The sequence below is a fragment of the Ruditapes philippinarum genome, unplaced genomic scaffold (genome assembly GCF_026571515.1).
Source record: "Ruditapes philippinarum isolate M1 unplaced genomic scaffold, ASM2657151v2 ctg1723_1_1_1_1, whole genome shotgun sequence".
Lineage (NCBI taxonomy): Eukaryota > Metazoa > Mollusca > Bivalvia > Venerida > Veneridae > Ruditapes > Ruditapes philippinarum.
In genome coordinates, this window is record NW_026862113.1 from 132,379 (window position 1) to 151,511 (window position 19,133).

The 19,133-nt window shown below is 35.4% G+C and overlaps 1 protein-coding gene across 1 annotated transcript in view; it reads left to right on the plus strand.

Annotated features, from left to right (window-relative positions):
- The window catches only part of LOC132717984 (uncharacterized), an 81,370-nt gene extending 62,237 nt beyond the window's left edge, over positions 1–19,133 (plus strand). Inside the window, exons 44-46 of the mRNA XM_060701592.1 lie at positions 9,343–14,564; positions 14,746–16,950; positions 17,319–19,133. Of these exons, the coding sequence (XP_060557575.1) occupies positions 9,343–14,564; positions 14,746–16,950; positions 17,319–18,985 (9,094 nt within the window). The 3' untranslated portion in view covers positions 18,986–19,133. The remainder of the gene's footprint in view (positions 1–9,342; positions 14,565–14,745; positions 16,951–17,318) is intronic.

Genomic DNA, 19,133 nt, shown 5'->3' on the forward strand with positions numbered 1-19,133 from the left:
AATAATTTTTGGCCCCTTTCACTTTGAAAATAATATGAAATTTTCAGTTTCTGTTCATTATCTCCCCAACAGTATTACACATTCAACTCAAATTTGACATATGGATACGTCAAAGAAATGGGCAGGTCAAGTGCGATTTTGTCATGGTTCAATGATTTTTGGCAGAGTGATGCCCCTTTAACTTCAAAAAAAAAAGAAATTTTCAGTTCCCATTTATTATCTCCCCAACAGTTGTACATATTCAACTCAAATTAAAGATATGGATATGTCATAAGAATGCATTGGTCAATTTCGAATTTGGTCACGGTTTGATGATAGCGGACAGAGTTATCCCTTCTTGAAAGTTTCTGTTCATTGTTGTACAGATTTAACTGAAATTTGACATAGAGATACATCTTAGGAATAAGCAGTTCAAGTTTGAATTTGGTTGTGGTTCAATGATTTTGGACAAAGTTATATCTCTTGAATGTTGGAAAAATTTTGTATTTTCAGTGTCAGCACTCATACTTTTGTGGAAATGTATGTAGCCATTATTTTCGCTACAAATATGGAATATGCAATTTACAGAAGGTTAAAACTGAATTATGTTTCAGTGCCTTGAACTTTGTATAAAAATGGTTTGTGTTAACATTGAATAGTTTTAAGGGCTTTGAACTTGAAATGAAAAAAAATAAAAATATCTGTGCAAACAAATTTGGAACGAAATATTATAACATATGAAATTTTGGCTGCATGTGGGGGCATCCGTTGCGTGATGACACATTTCTAGTATTAAATGTATATATACAGTAGAGCTTACGTAAGTTGAAGTTGAAGGGACTGGTGTAAAAACTGACAGATCAGGACTTTGACTCATAAATCAGTCTCAATTTAATGACAAATTTTGGAGCTGTCTTGACTTACAAAAGGTGTAACATAATAATTAAGAAAAGATCGGTATTGCCACCTAAGTGGCGCAAAATAGATTTTCTTGTGGTCCCCTACGTAACCTTAGGGTCAAAATTCATCTGGTGTTTAGACTTCACTGTTTTTTTCCATAGAATTATTTATGAGCAAAATATGTAAATCCTCCTGTGGAAACATCAGAGTTTAGAAATTAGGGATGATTTAAGCATTATTGGAACCTGTGTTTTCTTATGGTTGTCTGCAAATCTTTAATACATGTAAATTATCTTCTAGGGTAAAAAGATTCCACATCACTTTTATCATTGAGAATTTAAGATATGACTTAAAAATTCCTACTTTTAATTAAAAGGTTCAAATTTTGGATATATACATGTACAATGTACTTTGTAGTATTGTGTAATTGATTGATTTATAAGTTTGAAAAATTGGTGCCCTCCGTTAAAAAAGAGGGGACATCCTTGGTTAGGTGGTTATAGTCATAATGTGCCCCTCAAACAGGGAGACATGCATAGAGCGACACCTGGTGTTTTCTCCTGGTAAAGCTGGAACATTTTATACAGTAAAACCCCACTTATGAGACTGCATGTGGTTCTGGAGAAAAAAAATGGTCTTAATTGTGGGGTTGTCAAAATTTCCAATTGTCTCATACAATAGTGTTGGCTTTATTGGACATTTTTTGTGCATTATGTAGGCACAAAGTGATTTGTAATGAATTCTGAATTAAAAGGTTTGGAGCAATTAGACACAAATACATAATGGAACAATTTACTTTTACTTAATGATAAGATAAACTTTTTTATGCCCCCACAGAGTGGGAGCATATAGCCTTGCACTTGTCCGTCCCAGTGTCCGTCCGTCCGTCTGTCCATACGTCCCGAAATCTTGTGAACGCAAACCCTCTTAAACCGGATGGCAGATTTTGCTTAAACTTTCAGGGATGAACAACCTTAATGTGTAGATGGTAGTAAAGGAAGGAATGTTTGCTGCGACCAAATTTAACAGAACTATGGCCCTTTGTTGATTTTTTCACTATATGCTATGTAGAAATTTTGTGAATGCAACTCCTCTTAAACCGGATGGCAGATTTTGCTTCAACTTCCAGGGATGAACAACCTTAATGTGTAGATGGTTGTAAAGGAAGGAATTTTTGCTGCGACCAAATTTAACAGAATTTTGGCCCTTTGTTGATTTTTTCACTATATACTATGTAGAAATTTTGTGAACGCAACTCCTCTTAAACCGGATGGCAGATTTTGCTTAAACTTCCAGGGATGAACAACCTTAATGTGTAGATGGTAGTAAAGGAAGGATTTTTTTCTGCGACCAAATTTAACAGAATTATGGCTCTTTGTTGATGTTTAGTTTCAACTTATGGCACATGTAGCCCAAAAAATATTTGACCTAGAGTCATAAGATTGACAGAACAGTGGCGTGTAGGGGCATCCCTGTCCTATGGACACATTTCTAGTTTGTTTATTATCCCCCGCCGAAAATTTTCGGCGGAGGATATAGAAATAGTCTCCTTCCGTCCGTCCGTCCGACATTTTTGTCCGGAGCATATCTCTAAAAGTATTTAAGTTATCAACTTGAAACTTCATAGGTGGATAGACCTCATTGAGGAGGAGTGCAGTGCACAAGAATGATAACTCTACCTTGCATGATTTTTGAGTTATTGCCCTTTGTTATTTTTCAAAATTGGTTTTTGTTCAGAGCATAACTCCAAAAGCCTATGAGATATTAACATGAAACTTCATAGGTGCATAGATCTCACTCAGGAGGTGTGCAGTGCACAAGAATGATAACTCTACCTTTCAGTATTTTTGAGTTATTGCCCTTTGTTATTTTTCATACCTAATTTTTCACCTGAGTGGAGCATAACTCAAAAAGTGTTTGAGATATCAACATGAAATGTCATAGGTGGATAGATCTTATTGAGGAGGAATGTTGTGCGCAAGAATGATAACTCTTCCCTATACAATTTTTGAGTTATTGCCCTTTGTTTTTTTTTCATGCTAATTTTTGTCCAGAGCTTATCTCAAAAAGTATTTGAGGTATCAACTTGAAACTTCAAAGGTGGATGGATCTCATTGAGGAGGAGTGCACTGCTTAAGAATGATAACTCTACCCTGCATTATTTTTGAGTTATTGCCCTTTGTTATTTTTCAAAATTAATTTTTGTCCAGAGCATAACTCAAAAAGCCTTTGAGATATCAAAATTAAACTTCATAGGTGCATAGATCTCACTCAGGAGGTGTGCACTGCACAAGAATGATAACTCTACCTTTTATAATTTTTGAGTTATTGCCCTTTGTTCTTTTTCATACTTAATTTTTCAATTCAATTTTTTTCTCAAAAAGTATTTGATGTTCAACTTGAAACTTCAAAGGTGGATAGATTATACTGAGGAGGGATGCAGCACACAAGAATGATAACCTACCCTGCATTATTTTTCAGTAATTGCCCTTTGTTATTTTCAGCCATCAGTATTCACATAGGTTTTAAATCTGTAATCACTATAGCCATCAGTTTTCATTACCAAAAGACCTCTTAAAATGGAATTATTCGCTCTTCTACATATACATTCTCCCAATGAGCAAACACATTTGGCGGGGGATGGCCATGTTGACATGGCTCTTGTTAATTATAACTACACAAAGGTTGACTTTTGAATGAAGGGAAGAAATTTGGTGTTGACTATTTATTGATATAGTTTGATATTGTAATGCTAATGAAATATCATCAGTAAAGCATTTTTAAAAAAAACTATTACAAAAATATTCAATTGAAAGTAAGCAGAATTTACAAACAACAAAACAGTGGAGAAAAACAAACTTCTAAACTTAAGTTCAATTTTTAGGTATCGTTATAAATCAATAAAGATGTTTGAGCAATAAATTTGCTTGTTAGCAATAATCCTTTGTAAGGCAGGTCTCTACTGTATACATAAATTTATATGACCTTTACATTGTTGGTGTGACTTAAAACCAAACCAGTCAACTAGAGCGTAAATGTGAGCTATTGATTCCACTAAAGTGTAGTCTTCAATATTTACTCTGGTGAGTAAGTGCAAGGTTGAAGTTCAAGCTAGAGGATCAGGAGGTGGAGGTGCAGGACGATTTCTCCTAGGGACATACTCAGGGACATTCCCTTGTGCTATGATTTTATCCATTCTTGATATTTGTGCCTCATTATTGTCAGAACTACTACATCTGTATTGAGTTGATGATCCTCTGCTCAATTTAGTTTTTTCATCAAAAAGTTCATCAAGACCACGTGGATGTGGAGGAGGAGATCTGCAATGGACATAGGTGATATTCCCTTGTACTATGATTTTATCCATTCTTGATTTCCGTGTCTCATTATTGTCAGAACTATTACATCTGTAAGGTGATGGTTTGTCATTAGAACATATTTTTTCCATCTTTTTTGACATCTGTCTATCAAGAGGATGGAAGTCAAAGTCATATCCTCTTGGCTTTTTAGATCTAGATGGTCTTGAATTCATGATTGGTTTTTTGAGAAATATTGGTGATTCAGTCTTCGCAGTCTTGATCTTTGTTGAATCTTTGTTGACTGTATCAGATTCATCAGTTACTTGTGCAGACTCATTGATTTGGCATTTTTTTTTGCTTTTGTTTTTCTTAGCTTGGAATCCTATATCAGAAAAGTCATGACCTAAATTTAAGTAAAATACTCCTGTTTCAGATCTGAATTCTTTTGAAGATGTATTGTGAGTGATCTGTGTTTTGGGTTGTTTATAAAGATCTTGTATTGATGCTTCAGTCTCCTCAGTGGTGATCTTTGTTGAATCTTCGTTTTCTGTATCAGATTCATCAGTTACTTGTGCAGACTCATTGAATTGGCATATTTTTGTTTTGTTTATGTTCTTCTCAATTTGGAATCCTACATCACTTTTTAGTTTTCCAGACTTTTTGGCTGAGTCTCCGATCTCAGGTGTTTGTTCTGTAAACTCATTCATTTGTTGTCCATGCTTGTTTTTTACTGAATTTTCCATCTTTTTGTCTTTTGAATGTTTTTTTGTTTTGAGTATCTTAAGCCTATTTTTAAATACACTTGTTATCTAAACTTTGTTAAGCATCAATACTGGCAGGTTTTATTAATAACAAACTAATGCATGGGTAGGAAATATGCATTATTTATAGCTAAATAGCACTGTTTTCTATCCATATTAATATAAAGTTGGTTATTTTATAAACACTTCAATTTTCATGAATAAAATTCCAATTTTTGTTACCCAATCATTTAATCCATTTTATCTTAATAATGTTTAGTATTCCAAAGTTCACACAAAAATGTTTTATTGAAAAAAAAATTTGCTATCAGTTTTAAGCTCACCTGACACAAAGTGACATGGTGAGCTATTGTGATCGCTTTTTGTCCAGCGTCTGTCTGTCCGTAAACTTTAAATTTAACGTCGCAACTCCTTATAAACTTCTTAGCCAATTTCATCCAAACTTCACAGGAATGTACCTAATTTGTTGTCAACTTTAAAAATTGTTCAAAGAATTTAATTTCATGCAGAACTGTTTGCCATGGCAACCGAAAGAAAAAACTTTAAAAAATCTCTTTATAGAAAACCGAAAGAGCTAGAGCTTAAATATTTGACATGAAACATTGTCTAGTCAGTGTCTACCAAGTTGAGGTCAAAATTGGCCTAGCCCCGGTAAATCATTGATTTTCCTTATTTGTAAATAGTTAAAACTTAAAAATTTCTTTTTAAAAACCCCAAAAAGCTAGAGCTAAGATATTAAGCATGAAAGATCTTTTAGTGAGACACCAAGTTTGTTCAAATAAGGGCCCTTGGGTTAAAATTTGCCCGCCCGGGGTTCATTGCTTTTCGTTATATGTGTATAGTAAAACCTAAAAATACTTCTTTTAAAAAACCCAAAGAACTAGAGTTTAGATACTAAGCATGAAATATCTTCTAGTGAGAGTCTACCAAGTTTGAACAAATAAAAGCCCTGGGGTCAAAATTGGCGCCGCCCCAGGGGTGGGGTTTCATTGTTTTTCCCTATATGTGTATAGTAAAAACTTAAAAAATCTTCTTTGAAAAAACCCAAAGAGCCAGAGCTTAGATATTTATCAGGAAACATCTTCTAATGGGTGTCTACCAAGTTTGTTTAAATAAAAGCTCTTGGGTTAAAATTGGCCCAGCCCCGGAGGCCTATATACAGGTGAGCGATTTCAGGGCCATCATGGCCCTCTTGTTTAAGTCAATATTTAGTTTTATATAGCGCTATCTCTTATTATTGATTTTAACCAGTGATAACTGTTTTGAAAGTTTAAACAGATAAATTTATGGGTGTCAGTATTTTAAATGCAAATTATACAACATGTAGCTCAGTATACCAGGGTTTAAGTTTCAGTATGTTTTATAATAAAGAGTTTTATAAGTTAAAAATATACTGCATGTAGCTCAGCAGACCAGGGTTAGTTTCAGAATAATTATGCCCCCACTTCAAAGAAGAGGGGGTATATTGCTTTGCATTTGTCTGTCGGTCCATAGACCAAATGGTTTCCGAGTGATAACTCAAGAACGCTTAGGCCTAGGAACTTCAAACTTAGTATGATGATTGGTCATGACCAGTAGATGACCCCTATTGATTTTGGGGTCAAAGGTCAAGGTCAAATTGACCTTGTAGGTAAAAACGTTTTCCGATCAATAACTTTAGAACGCTTAGGCCTAGGAACTTCAAACTTGGTATGATGATTGGTCATGACCAGCAGATGACCCCTATTGATTTTCAGGTCAATGGGTTAAAGGTCAAGGTCACATTGTCCTTGTAGGTAAAAACAGTTTCTGATCAACAACTAAAGAACGCTTAGGCCTAGGAACTTCAAACTTGGTATGATGATTGGGCATGACCAGCAGATGACCCCTATTGATTTTGGGGTCAAGGGGTCAAAGGTCAAGGTCACATTCACCTTGTAGATAAAAACGGTTTCCGATCAATTACTAAAGAACTCTTAGGCCTAGGAACTTCAAACTTGGTATGATGATTGGTCATGACCAGCAGATGACCCCTTTTGATTTTGGGGTCAAAGGTCAAGGTCACATTGACTTTGTAGGTAAAAACGGTTTCCGATCAACAACTAAAGAATGCTTAGGCCTAGGAACTTCAAACTTGGTATGATGATTGGTCATGACCAGCAGATGACCCCTATTGATTTTGGGGTCAAGGAGTCAAAGGTCAAAAAGGTGAAAAAGGTTTCCGATCAATAACTTGACCCTCAACCTTTGTAGGTGCATTGGTCTTGGCCAGTAGAGGACCCCTATTGATTTTGGGGTCAAGGGGTCAGTGTCATATTGACCTTGTACTTTCTGACCAATAACTCAACAACTCAAGTTGCCTTGGTTGATATTTTTATATTAAACTAAAAATGCTTTTCGTAGGTCTTATGTAATATAACAACTTGGCTGTCATTAATGAAGCCTACATGATTCATAAAATTTATGCATATATTATTTGGTAAGATTTTAATAGCTTAAATTGCTGCACACAACCTATGCGGTCACAATAATTATTACCTTGTGACTTGTCATGACCAGTAGATAACCCTTATTGATTTTTTGTTCACTAGGTCAGAAGTCATGCATAATAACCTGATCACATGACTAAGTGGCTGCCGATAGGGGGCACACATGTTTTACAAACATATCTTGTCCATATACATATATGTACAATTAAAGTAAAAATTCTTCTTTTCTATTATGATGAAGGCTTTAGCTAAGATATTAAAGATGAAGCATTGTCTAGTGGACCTAGTATCAAATTTTTTCAAATAATAGCCCTGGGTTCTGAATTTGTTTCATCCCCAGGTTGGTAGTCCTGAATTTTCCTTGTAGGTCTATATAGCAACAACTGCCTCAGGGGGTCATAAATTTTCTTTGTATGTATAAAGTAAAACCTTTCTTCTTTTCAAAGGCAATAAAGACTTAATGCAATAGATATTTTGCATGAAACATTGCTTTGTGGACCTCTTCCAACTTTGTTTAAATTATAGCCCTGCAGGCGGGCAGCGTCGCATTTTTCCAGGAAAATAACTCCTACACAAATGGAGAGATTTAAATTAACCTTCACAGAAATGAGAAGCCTTGTGGTGTACAATAACCAGGTCTCTAGGTCAAAGTTCTTTGTCACAATTAGAGCTCATTAAAAAATGCTTGTCCGCAGCAAAACTTCACATGCATAGAGGGATTTCAATTAAACTTGGCACAAATGTTCGCCATTGTGGGCGTAGTGTCTCTCGCAAAATATAATCTTGGCACAAGTTTTCTTGCTTAAAAAGTCACGGTCGCACATAAAATTAAGGTCTCTGTAACTAAGGTCAAGGTCACACATAGAGATAAAATTTTAGATGAAAATATGTAAAGGGGCCAACTTCCTTGCCACAATTCTTATCGTCCATATCTTTTGTGAAATGTTACCCATGTTTTGCTTTTATAGCTACATCTATGAAATTTAGACTAGATGCACATTATATATAGATGCAAAATTGAACTTGACATTGGTCAAGATTTTGATTCAGTCACCTTCTATTAGTAAAGCTTTGAAATTTAGACTTTTCAGATGCAGAATTGAAATTTGACCCAGATTTTGACCTAGTGACCTACTTTTTGCATTGAAAACTACAGTGTTGAAAATTGACAAAACTTACCTTGAATAATTTTAATGTGACCTTGACCTTTGAATGACCTTGATCATTAGTGACAAGTAAAAATAAAAGTAAATTCAGCTTAAATTGTCATAAATTTGTTATTGATAATTATGAAATATCATGCATAACTGGGACAAAGCACTACTTTGACATTGACATGTTGAATAATTTAAGTTTGACCTTGAATTGTCAAGATAAAATATGAAATTTAGATTATATTTTGAACAAAGAAAATGATCTTTTTCTATAATGAGCAGTCTTTACTACAATATTCATTCTCCGATGTATTTGACTTTAGAAAAAGTCAAGGGTGATCCCCACTTGGCGGTAGCTTGTTAAATAATGTAAGAATCATTGACTTTTAGGTCATTTAAATTTTATATGTGTGTTAAAATACTTAATCACATACTTATGCCACTTTGTGGCCCCGTAAAAATGGTATTGCATGACGTCATTTGTGTAATATAAATATAGCGTCATGACTATATAAATTATATTATATACTATAGGCGCGTCAATAAAAAAAGGTTCTTTTTCACTTCAGACGGTCTTTAAATTATTATTGAAATGTGATAATTAGAATATTTAATTTGTGTAAGTTCATTACTGAATTTATTGAACTTGTTGAATCGCATAATATTATTCAACTCGTTCAATAAATTCAGTATTAAACATATACTTATTCAATATCCTCTTTGTGCTGAATTGGTACATTTCTGTTGAACATTATATCCGTATATTATATGTATTTGATAGGAGTTGCAGTTCTACAGATCTTCTCCCTAAACGAAATGTGGCATATATTGACTGTGTAGATGCTGATGGTGATGGTTACGATATTGCTAGTGCTATATCTTGGTTTGCTGATGACTGTAAAGATGCTCTCGGTATGGATTTCTGGCCAGCAGAAAATACATGTTCTGAATTCGAAAAGGATTTCAACTTATTCCCTTTCATGAATGAAGTTTGTTTACCAAGATGCACATTTGGTGGTCGAAAGACATCAACTTCAGAGTGCATTTGCGACATTGGTTACTGGGGTTCAAGCTGTGAGGCAATATGTCCTGGTGGGGCTTCGATACCATGTAGTGGTTATGGCACATGTAATCAGACTACCGGAAAATGTAACTGTCCATTGAACAGAAAAATGGCCGATGATTGTAGTATGTGCTCTAATGAATGGCATGGACAGAATTGCACTGTTGCAGCAAACATTAAAAGATCTTTTCAAAACAAGTACATTGCTATTGTTGGCCAACTTGGTTCAATCTACACGTTTGATGGCTTAAGCTATGCAGTAAAATTACAAAGAGAACTTCTGCTGCTATCTTTATCAAACAACATAATTATTCAAGGAAAGTTTGTGACTTGCTACCAAAATTATTCTTGTATAACATTTATAGGTGCACGAATTGGGGATAGTCTAAATGGGTTTACGAACATAACTGTTCAATCCAGTAAAGAGTACAATTCAAAACCACTCATTTATATAAATGGAATATCAAATTCGTTAGATAAAACTGTATTTTTCAGTGGGTTTAATGTATACAGGTCAAGCTTCTTTGCTGCAAGAATTGATGTTAAGGATATAGTCAACTTCACGATTAGAACTGACGGTCAATTTCTTCATCTTGATATAGATTTGGAAAAACCCTTAATAAATCAGACGTCAGGGTTATTGAGTGGTGCTGCAATGGATGCTCCAATAGAAAAACTGAAACACTTGAGTGCAATATCATTACCAGAACTATCCATTTGTAACAGTCCAGCTTCAGTTCAAACTGCATTAGCTTTAGAAAGCTCTATAACGATGGTTTTGGATCCATATACACAAACATACGTAAATGATTCCATATTCAGCATTTCCAGATTTTCTGTCTCGAACTGTGACAATGTAATTCATTACCCTAGTAGTGAGTATAGATACCAGACTCAAGGTGGATATGGTTTAAGCTTTACGAAAACAAGCTTACATCATAAATTTAGTATAAACACCAGTTCTGTATCAGCGCTAACATTTGAAGTCTTAGTTAAACAGAATATGGCCAATGACAGTGGTGTTTTGTTTTCATTTACTGGAGACATATCTTTGGTTATACTAAGCGGCAAGTCATCACTTGAAGTACACACATACACAAAAGATAAAACCGTTTTTGATACTAATCTCTCTCTTGATCAAAGTCACTGGAACAAAGTTATTTTAACTTATGATAGCAGCAACGGCATCACGTCATTGTTTGTGATTGACACAAATTCAGCAGTTTCAACTTCTGGTCAATTTCAACTTCCATTAGGAATTTTCAACAATACAGGTGTACTTACTGTTGGGAACTGGTATCCCCCGTCTGATGGCACTATGTATCAGCTTCCAAAAGGATTTAATGGCAACATTGAAAATTTTATGATATGGAATATTATGGTACTGCCAAATGAAATAAGTCAGCTTTGGAAAATGGATCCGGCAGTTCCGGCTGAAAGTCTTATATTTTCCCTTCAATTTAATGAAGGCGACGGAACTCTGACCAAAGATAATATAGCTAATACAGACATTGTATTTCCAGACTTTCCATGGAAAGCTCCTGATTGGTTTGTTTCTGATCTTAACTATACAGGTAGCTACTTCCCTGATTTTGCTTTCACTTACTTTACCAATAAATCATTTGAAACTGAAGCGGAAAAACTTTGTTTGGCATATATTTATAATACTGATTGTCCAGGTATAAGTAACAGCACAAAAGAATTCTTTTACATTATATGCCGGCAAGCAATGGCTGCAGCAAATCTGAAGGAATCGGGAATTAGTGTAATTTTAGACTATCTACGTATATGTATTGTGGAACATGGAGTGACTAGCACATTTGTCAACTCTATTTGTGAAGATACAAGTTACGGAGACTATATACCAGCTTGCATTAATGATAATTGTGTTTATGGATTCCAACAAGCTAACGACTCATGTGCCTGTTTTAAAGGCTACTATGGAACATCTTGTAATATGGTCTGTCCGGGAGGTTCAGATACTCCGTGCAGTAACCACGGGACATGTCTATTGAATGGAACTTGCCAATGTTTATGGAACTGGAATGGGAATAACGAATGTTCTTCTTGCACATCAGATGGTACTGGTTCAATGATAGGCCCAGAATGCACTATTTTACAAACTGCGTCACTTTCTTCTCAGTCTTCAATAATAGCAGCTGTATCTAGCAATGGCTATTATATGACATTTAATGGCCAGCAAATATCATTCATTGGAGAAACTGGAGCATTTATGTTGTTTGAATCTTCTATCTTAGGTGTGGAGGTCCATGTGTACCAAGTATCTTGTAATTACGGTTCGTGTATTGCGGCAATATCTGTATCTTCATCTACAAACAAGGCAGTAATAACAACACCAAGACAAGATCATGTCCCATTGTTTTACCTTGACGGAAAGCCAAAAAAGTTAGAGCAAATCATTAATGTATTTGGTGCTATGACAGTTATACATGGTTCACTTAATGAAATAAGCATTAAAATTACAAGCATCGGAAGTATAACAGTAACGGTAATAGTTCAAAATGAGTTTCTTCAAGCATCTGTCATAACTGATTCTACTGTTTGTCAAACAGGAACTGGTATTTTTGGAACATGCGGCAGTAATGGTAAAAACTATATTTCTTTGACACAAGCGGAGATTACACAATATGTTACAACAAACTTCAGACTCTTTACTAGTATAATCTTTGAAGCACTCAATATTCCGAGCGTGAATAGTAGTTATGGATCAAGTTACGCTCTAAAATTCAACAATACTGCAGTTTTATCTAGGCCAATAGTGTACCAAAGTGAGTATGTATCAACAAGTCATGACATTAGTATATCAGTGTATTTCAAACCATTGGAATATGGAGGATGCGTTATTTCATATGCTAAAAATGTTTCATTTGCTATTTTGAACTCAAATCCGATGGAACTACAATATGGAACATCTTCCGTGCACCTTTCAATTTCTGCTGAGCTAAACATTTGGAATCAACTCGTGTTAACCTTTAGACGTAGCTCTAAGAAGATTGACGTGTACCACTTTGGAAAAGATGTAACAATAACGCATGAAATAGTCGATTTTGACAGTCCAGAAACCTTTGAGATAGGAGGTGTTGTAATGTTAGGTGCATATTTGCCATCTATCCAAGGAGATGAATATACATACAACTCGGACGTGTTTATTGGATACATTGATGAATTCACAGTATGGAAGGATTCTATTCCTGACTTTCTAATCTATCAAGCGCATCTCCTGAATACTAAAGCTTCCAACTTTGTCTCAAAATTATCGATTTTGCTTTCATTTTCTGAAGGAGTCGGCACTGTAGCATTTGATGAAGTAAACGGAAATAACTTAAAGCTACCGAGTTATCCATGGCAAGCACCAACATGGACATTTTCAGATCTTAAACTCGAAGTTTTACATACAGTTATAAAGGAAGGGGATGATCTTCAAGTTGAGTCATCTGTCAACAATGCATGTTTATCATTCTTTGAGTCATCAATAATACAACAAGAATGTAGCGGTGTTTCAGACTTTACAAAAATGTGGTACAAAGAGACGTGCAAGATAACGGCTTCTAAAACAGGACACTTATCTGACACTGCTATTTCAATGGTAGATTTTGTCTCGGTATGTAAAGTGACTGGTGGTAATGCAACACATCTTTATGAAGGAATCTGTACACTACAAATAAACTTTCCAAAATGGTTAAGTCAGAAATGCTCTGGTTGTGTCTTTGGATATGAAAGCAATGGCAAATGTATATGTTTTTACGGATACTATGGAGTGAAGTGTGACAGTGTGTGCCCCGGCGGCGCTAAAACCCCATGCAGCGGAAATGGTGATTGTGATATAAACGGTAAATGCCAATGCAATGGTCACTTTACCGGCTCTATTTGCAATATGTGTGACACTGATTGGTTTGGTGAAGACTGTATAATTTTCAAACAATCATCGTATGACCCCCTTAGAAAAGGAGCGAATATACTTGTTGCTCAGGTCAGTCTGATTGGCCAGCTAACAACATTTGACGGTGTTATTCTGGACATTCCTGTAGCTGGATATTACAATCTTATTTCCATCAATTCATTAGATATTTCAATTTATGGAAGAGTTTCTGTCTGCAGTTCAGACTCGGCACTACAACTCTGTCTTTTTGGAATCATAATAGTCCACAACGGTGAAAGCTATTACATAAGTTACAAGGCTCACGAAAGTACAAAAATCGAAATTATGGCATCAGAGTCAACTTTTACATTATATGACACATTGGTTTTAGGCCATATCACTCTTAAACTAGAATCCAAGACAACTGTTAAAATTACTATAGGTAATTCCAATACAATGATGAGAATATCGGTTATCAATGAAAGGCTGCTGGCAACAATATCCATTCCAAGAAGAGAGTGGGATGAGATGCAGTCAGTAATAAATGGAATTCTTACATCTTGTAACACTTCTTTAGCAATTTTAGGACACAAATGTAATATAAGTCGAAACTCGGTTTGTTCCAATCCATCACAAACCTTACCAGACGATTGTGTTATGCCATTGATATACCATACTTCTGAGACGTTTTTCAAGATGTTCGCATATTATGATTTCACTTTTATTGCAAAAATTGAAAGAATGGTTTTACAAACTTTGAAATCCAACTGTTTGATGTATTCTGGAACAGGTGTATCGGCCACTGGAATAACATTACCAAAGTCTGACTTCACTATTGAACTGCATGTTAAACCAACAGTTGTTGGTGGAATTATTCTGTCTTATACAATTCAAACAGAATACCTCATTCTTGTTCATCATACAGAAGGGATTCTTGTTCTTCTCCGTGGATTGTATCATCCGACCGGCATTGTTCTAGAACTTAATGACTGGAACCAAATAAGTCTGGCATGGAGGGATGTGTCAAATATATTGGAAGTCTACCATACAAATAATGCAGGTAAAAAATAAATAGTCATGAATAATCACTTCACAAGTAGTTTATTTTTTTCCGATGTCTTATATATTTTACTTTTTAATCATAAAATTTATGAATGTTCTTTAAAGTTATTATTTACTTATAAATAATTTACAATTGCTCGTTATACTAGTAAGATATTTTTTCATAACTTTTTTTTCAGGAGTAACATCTGTTAAAGTGCTGTCGGTGTCCAGTATACAGTTTACAAATGCCGGGACGTTAACGTTAGGTCAGGTAACTCCTGGTCTGGATATAGACATTGCGATGGGAGAATTCAAGGGTGATATAGATGAAGTTCGTATCTGGTCCAGGCCACACAACCCCACTATTATTGTTAGCAACTTCAGAATGAAAGTCACGTCCGACACAAGTGATATTTTATACAACTGGAATTTCAATGAAGGAATTGGTTTAACGGCATATGAAAGCTTGCAGATTGATAACATGGTTGTTATTGATACTGTGAATCCTCCACTTTGGGTAAAGTCCGACCTTGAATTGTCCGAAAACTTTGACCTTAACAAACAAAAATTGACAACAAAACTTGCAATAAATGAAGATGAATTAGCATTAGCAGAAGAAAAGTGCCATACTCTAATGAGTAATTTTTCCAACTCAATAATTGGATCTACTATTGAAATGTTAACAGAGACTTTAGATGACATTTGCGTTGATGAAATTATAAGCACTGGCGATTCAAAACAAGCTGACAACATTTTGGCTGGAGCGGCAGACTTAGTCATGGGGGCTGATAATTCTTCTTCCAATCCAATTAATAGTATATGTAACGTAGTAGAATCACTCTCTGAGTACATAGGAGCAAGTGGTAAAACATGCAAAAAATGTATATTCGGAAGTGTTAAAGAACAGTCATGCGTTTGCTTAGATTCTCATTGGGACCCTGCATGTACATCTGTCTGCCCGTTCAGCCAACAAGGAGCTTGCAGCTCATATGGGGTATGTTCCTCCAATGCTGGTTTCTGTTATTGCCATCCTCGACATTATTCTAGTTCAGTCACACTGACAGATGTCTGGAAGAGTTATGTTTCATCCCTGAAATTGAATATTTCAGTGGAATATACCTGTAACCAATGCTCGCAGAGCTGGATAGGAACTGATTGCCACTTCTCAAACTCGTTGAAAGTTAGTTATGTTGGCATTGTGTATGGATCATATATAACTACTTTTGATGGTCTGTCCTTCACACATATAGCACCAGGAGTGTATTTCCTTCTTAAAACAGTTTCCGTCAACATTCAGTGTTTGTTTTTACCTTGTTATAGCTCATACAGATGTCGCTTTATGAAAGAATTAGCTGTCAATGTGGGAAGCGAAATACTTGTAATTCAACACAATCCTAAAGAAAATTTAACTGTCACTTTGAACGACCAAAGATTGTACTTCCCTTCAACAAAAGTTTCGGGGGAAATTGAAACAGTTTGGACAGAAGACCCATTCATAAAAATAAAGTTTAGAAGTTCGTATATTATTGTGTATGATTCAGAAATTGGTTTAATTATATCGTCTAAAATTCATCAAGATTTGTCTAAGTCAAACAAAGGGCTACTAGGATCAGCTGATGGCTCTTGGGAAAATGACGTTCAGTGTAAAGATTTAGGAGATGACATGACAGGAAATCGTGCTGGAGAATGCATTTTGAAAGAGTTTATGCCAAGTACTGAGGACATCATTATTACAAAATCTCATTTGAACTTCAAAACATCTTTTTCTGGTGGATACGCATTGTCACTGTCAGATGAACAATTTTTCCGTGTAAAAGACTTTATTGTTGAACAAAATGTGTTAGCATTTACAGTCAGTTATTGGATGATATGTACAACTGATTTCTCATCTCAAACAATGAATTTTACACTATTTACTGTTGATGTCGGTTCGACAAAAGTTATATTCAGTGTTATGTCTGGTTATTTGACGGTTAACTGGACTAAAAACTTCACCACTTCCCTGAAAATTGAACAAGATGGCTGGTATTACTTTGCATTTACATGGCGATCTTCCGATGGCTCTGCTGTTATTTATCTTATCAGAAATGGGCTTGTTGAAAAGGAAATCCTCACACTGAACTCTGGTTATACCGTGAGCTGGAAGGAATTTAAAATGTTCTCATCTATTACTACTCGTGTGACGTTAGATTATATTCGTGTTTGGGCTAAGTCAAAAACAGAAAATGAAATAATAACTGAAATGAATATCTACGAAGAGTCAATAACATCTGATAAGACGTTAATGCTGTTAGTACTGTTCGATGAGGGAACAGGGGAGTCGTCGTTGGTAACAACATACCAAACAAACCATGGAACAAGCTCTGGATCAGTTATTGGAACTGTTGATGGTATTATTTCAGGTAAATAAAGTGATTTATGTTTCAACTTAAGATTTCATTATAATAAGTACATGTATAGTGTTTGGCGCAGTTTCACCAATAATGTTCCGATGTGCCATTAAACCCAAATAACCATTTATATCGCCATGGGTTCTACTTTCATAAATATTTTATAATTACAAATTCTTGTAAGCGTATTAATATTTTCTCATTAAATTTTCAGAAATCTTCACAAATTCTTGTTGTATTATTCTCGTTCATGCAACTTCACAGTTTAAAATCATGAATAATTCAATACTTATTCAGAATATTGATAAATTGCATCGTCAATAAATTTGGCCAATAAATTTCTACAGTGCTTCTCTATTTCGTAATTTTTGTTACTTCAGGAGCCATTAATAATGAAACATGGGTTCCGTCTACAATTCCTGTACCAGCAGTGCACCTACCTAAAACACTGACAACTTACAGTCATCATGACAGAAACTACACAACTGCAGCAACTGATTGTCTTGATGTACTTAACAACGAAACTTTTGTCGAAAATTGCAAGGCCATAGCAAGTGGTGTTGTGGACCATTTTCTTGAGGCTTGTATTCGTGAACATCAACGGGTTGGTGCAAAAGAAGCTGCGAGAATACTGCATTATTCGCTTATATACTACTGCGTGACTGTTGTAGGTGTTGACGATTGTTTGTATGATGGGTTTTTCTATTTCTGTGATAGAAAAGAAAAAGATGATGGTTTTCCTGTATGGGCTATTATACTTATAATATGTGTTGGGGTTTTGATAATATCCATTATTGTCGCCTGTTGTTGCTTCTGCATTTGTATGAAGAAAAAGAAAAGGAGGAAAAATAAGGATAAAGATCCAAAGTTGATTGGAAGTCGAAAGTTTAGAAATGAGCTTTTTATGCATTATGATAATGAAGGATTGCATGAAACACACGAAACCTCCTTTGGATGGGAAACCAGTACTCGAATAGGCCCTCACTTTGCTCATGATAACAGGGATTTGCCTGATTCCAGTCACCATATTCATATCAGTAGACGGCCTTCAATAGACACTGACGATTTATTTGAATCTCCAATGTTGTTCATAGGTCAACCACCTTCGGAGACAATGGATAATGAGCATAAAAACGGGCGCAATGAAACTTCTACAGATGAAAATTTTCAATTTTCAACCACCCTTAATAGATTTCTTGGAAGAAAATCGGTCGAACCACATCAAGGGCATATTGAACATATAGATGTCGATCCTAATAGTAAGACGACAGACGATGACGAAAAAACTAATAGAGATAAGCATCAAAAGGGTGATAAACCTGTTGTACCACATACTGTAAAAGAAATGTTTCATAAAACCCTTCAGTCCGACCGACCATTCTCTCCACATCCTCCTCCTAATAGCGACAATGAACACCCAAATGGGTCGCGGTTTAAAGAACATCATGATAACCAACACGAAATTGACGAGCATTTGAAATCGCCCCTTAGAACATTTGGACAACGAGAAATTACTTCTCCTGCGCATGCTCCAAACGCACCTACCAGCTTAAGAGGTCGACATTCACCAGACTTATTTTCCCGAGAACGTCAGGGTGGAAGCGGAAGTCCACAAATCACACCAAGACTACGCCGAGGTGAGCATGGAGTTTCAAGGGAACATAATGAATCACCTAATATCCATTTCTCTCGAAACGTCCATCCCAATCCCCTCGACTTTACACAGATTCATGAGGACCTGTTCGGATCAAGAGATAAACCTCTCCCATTACTAGATAGCGACTTCAGCGGGGCAAGCTCATTATCTAGTTCAAGGGCGTCAACACCACGGTTAGATGATGTAAAGAAGAAGAAAAAGAAACAAAAAAGTCTTCTAACTACAACGGATTCAAGTTTAACGTCCCCTTGGGAGAAGTACAAGGCAACTCTTCCATCTCCGCTAAAGAAAATGAGGGACACTAAAAAGAAAAAGTCTTCAAAAGTTAAACCAAAAAAGGCAGTAGAAGATCTGCCTCCTAATGATAAGGAAGAGCAGACAAGATTATAATGATAAAGGCCACCTTGTGTACACAAAATTTGACATTTGCTGTCGTGACATTATGACATTACGTTTTAAAGATTTCTTTGTTGATCAAATATATTAGGACAGTATTGTAAAAAAAGTGCTTAGAATAAGTGTTAGTGTCTTATTATTG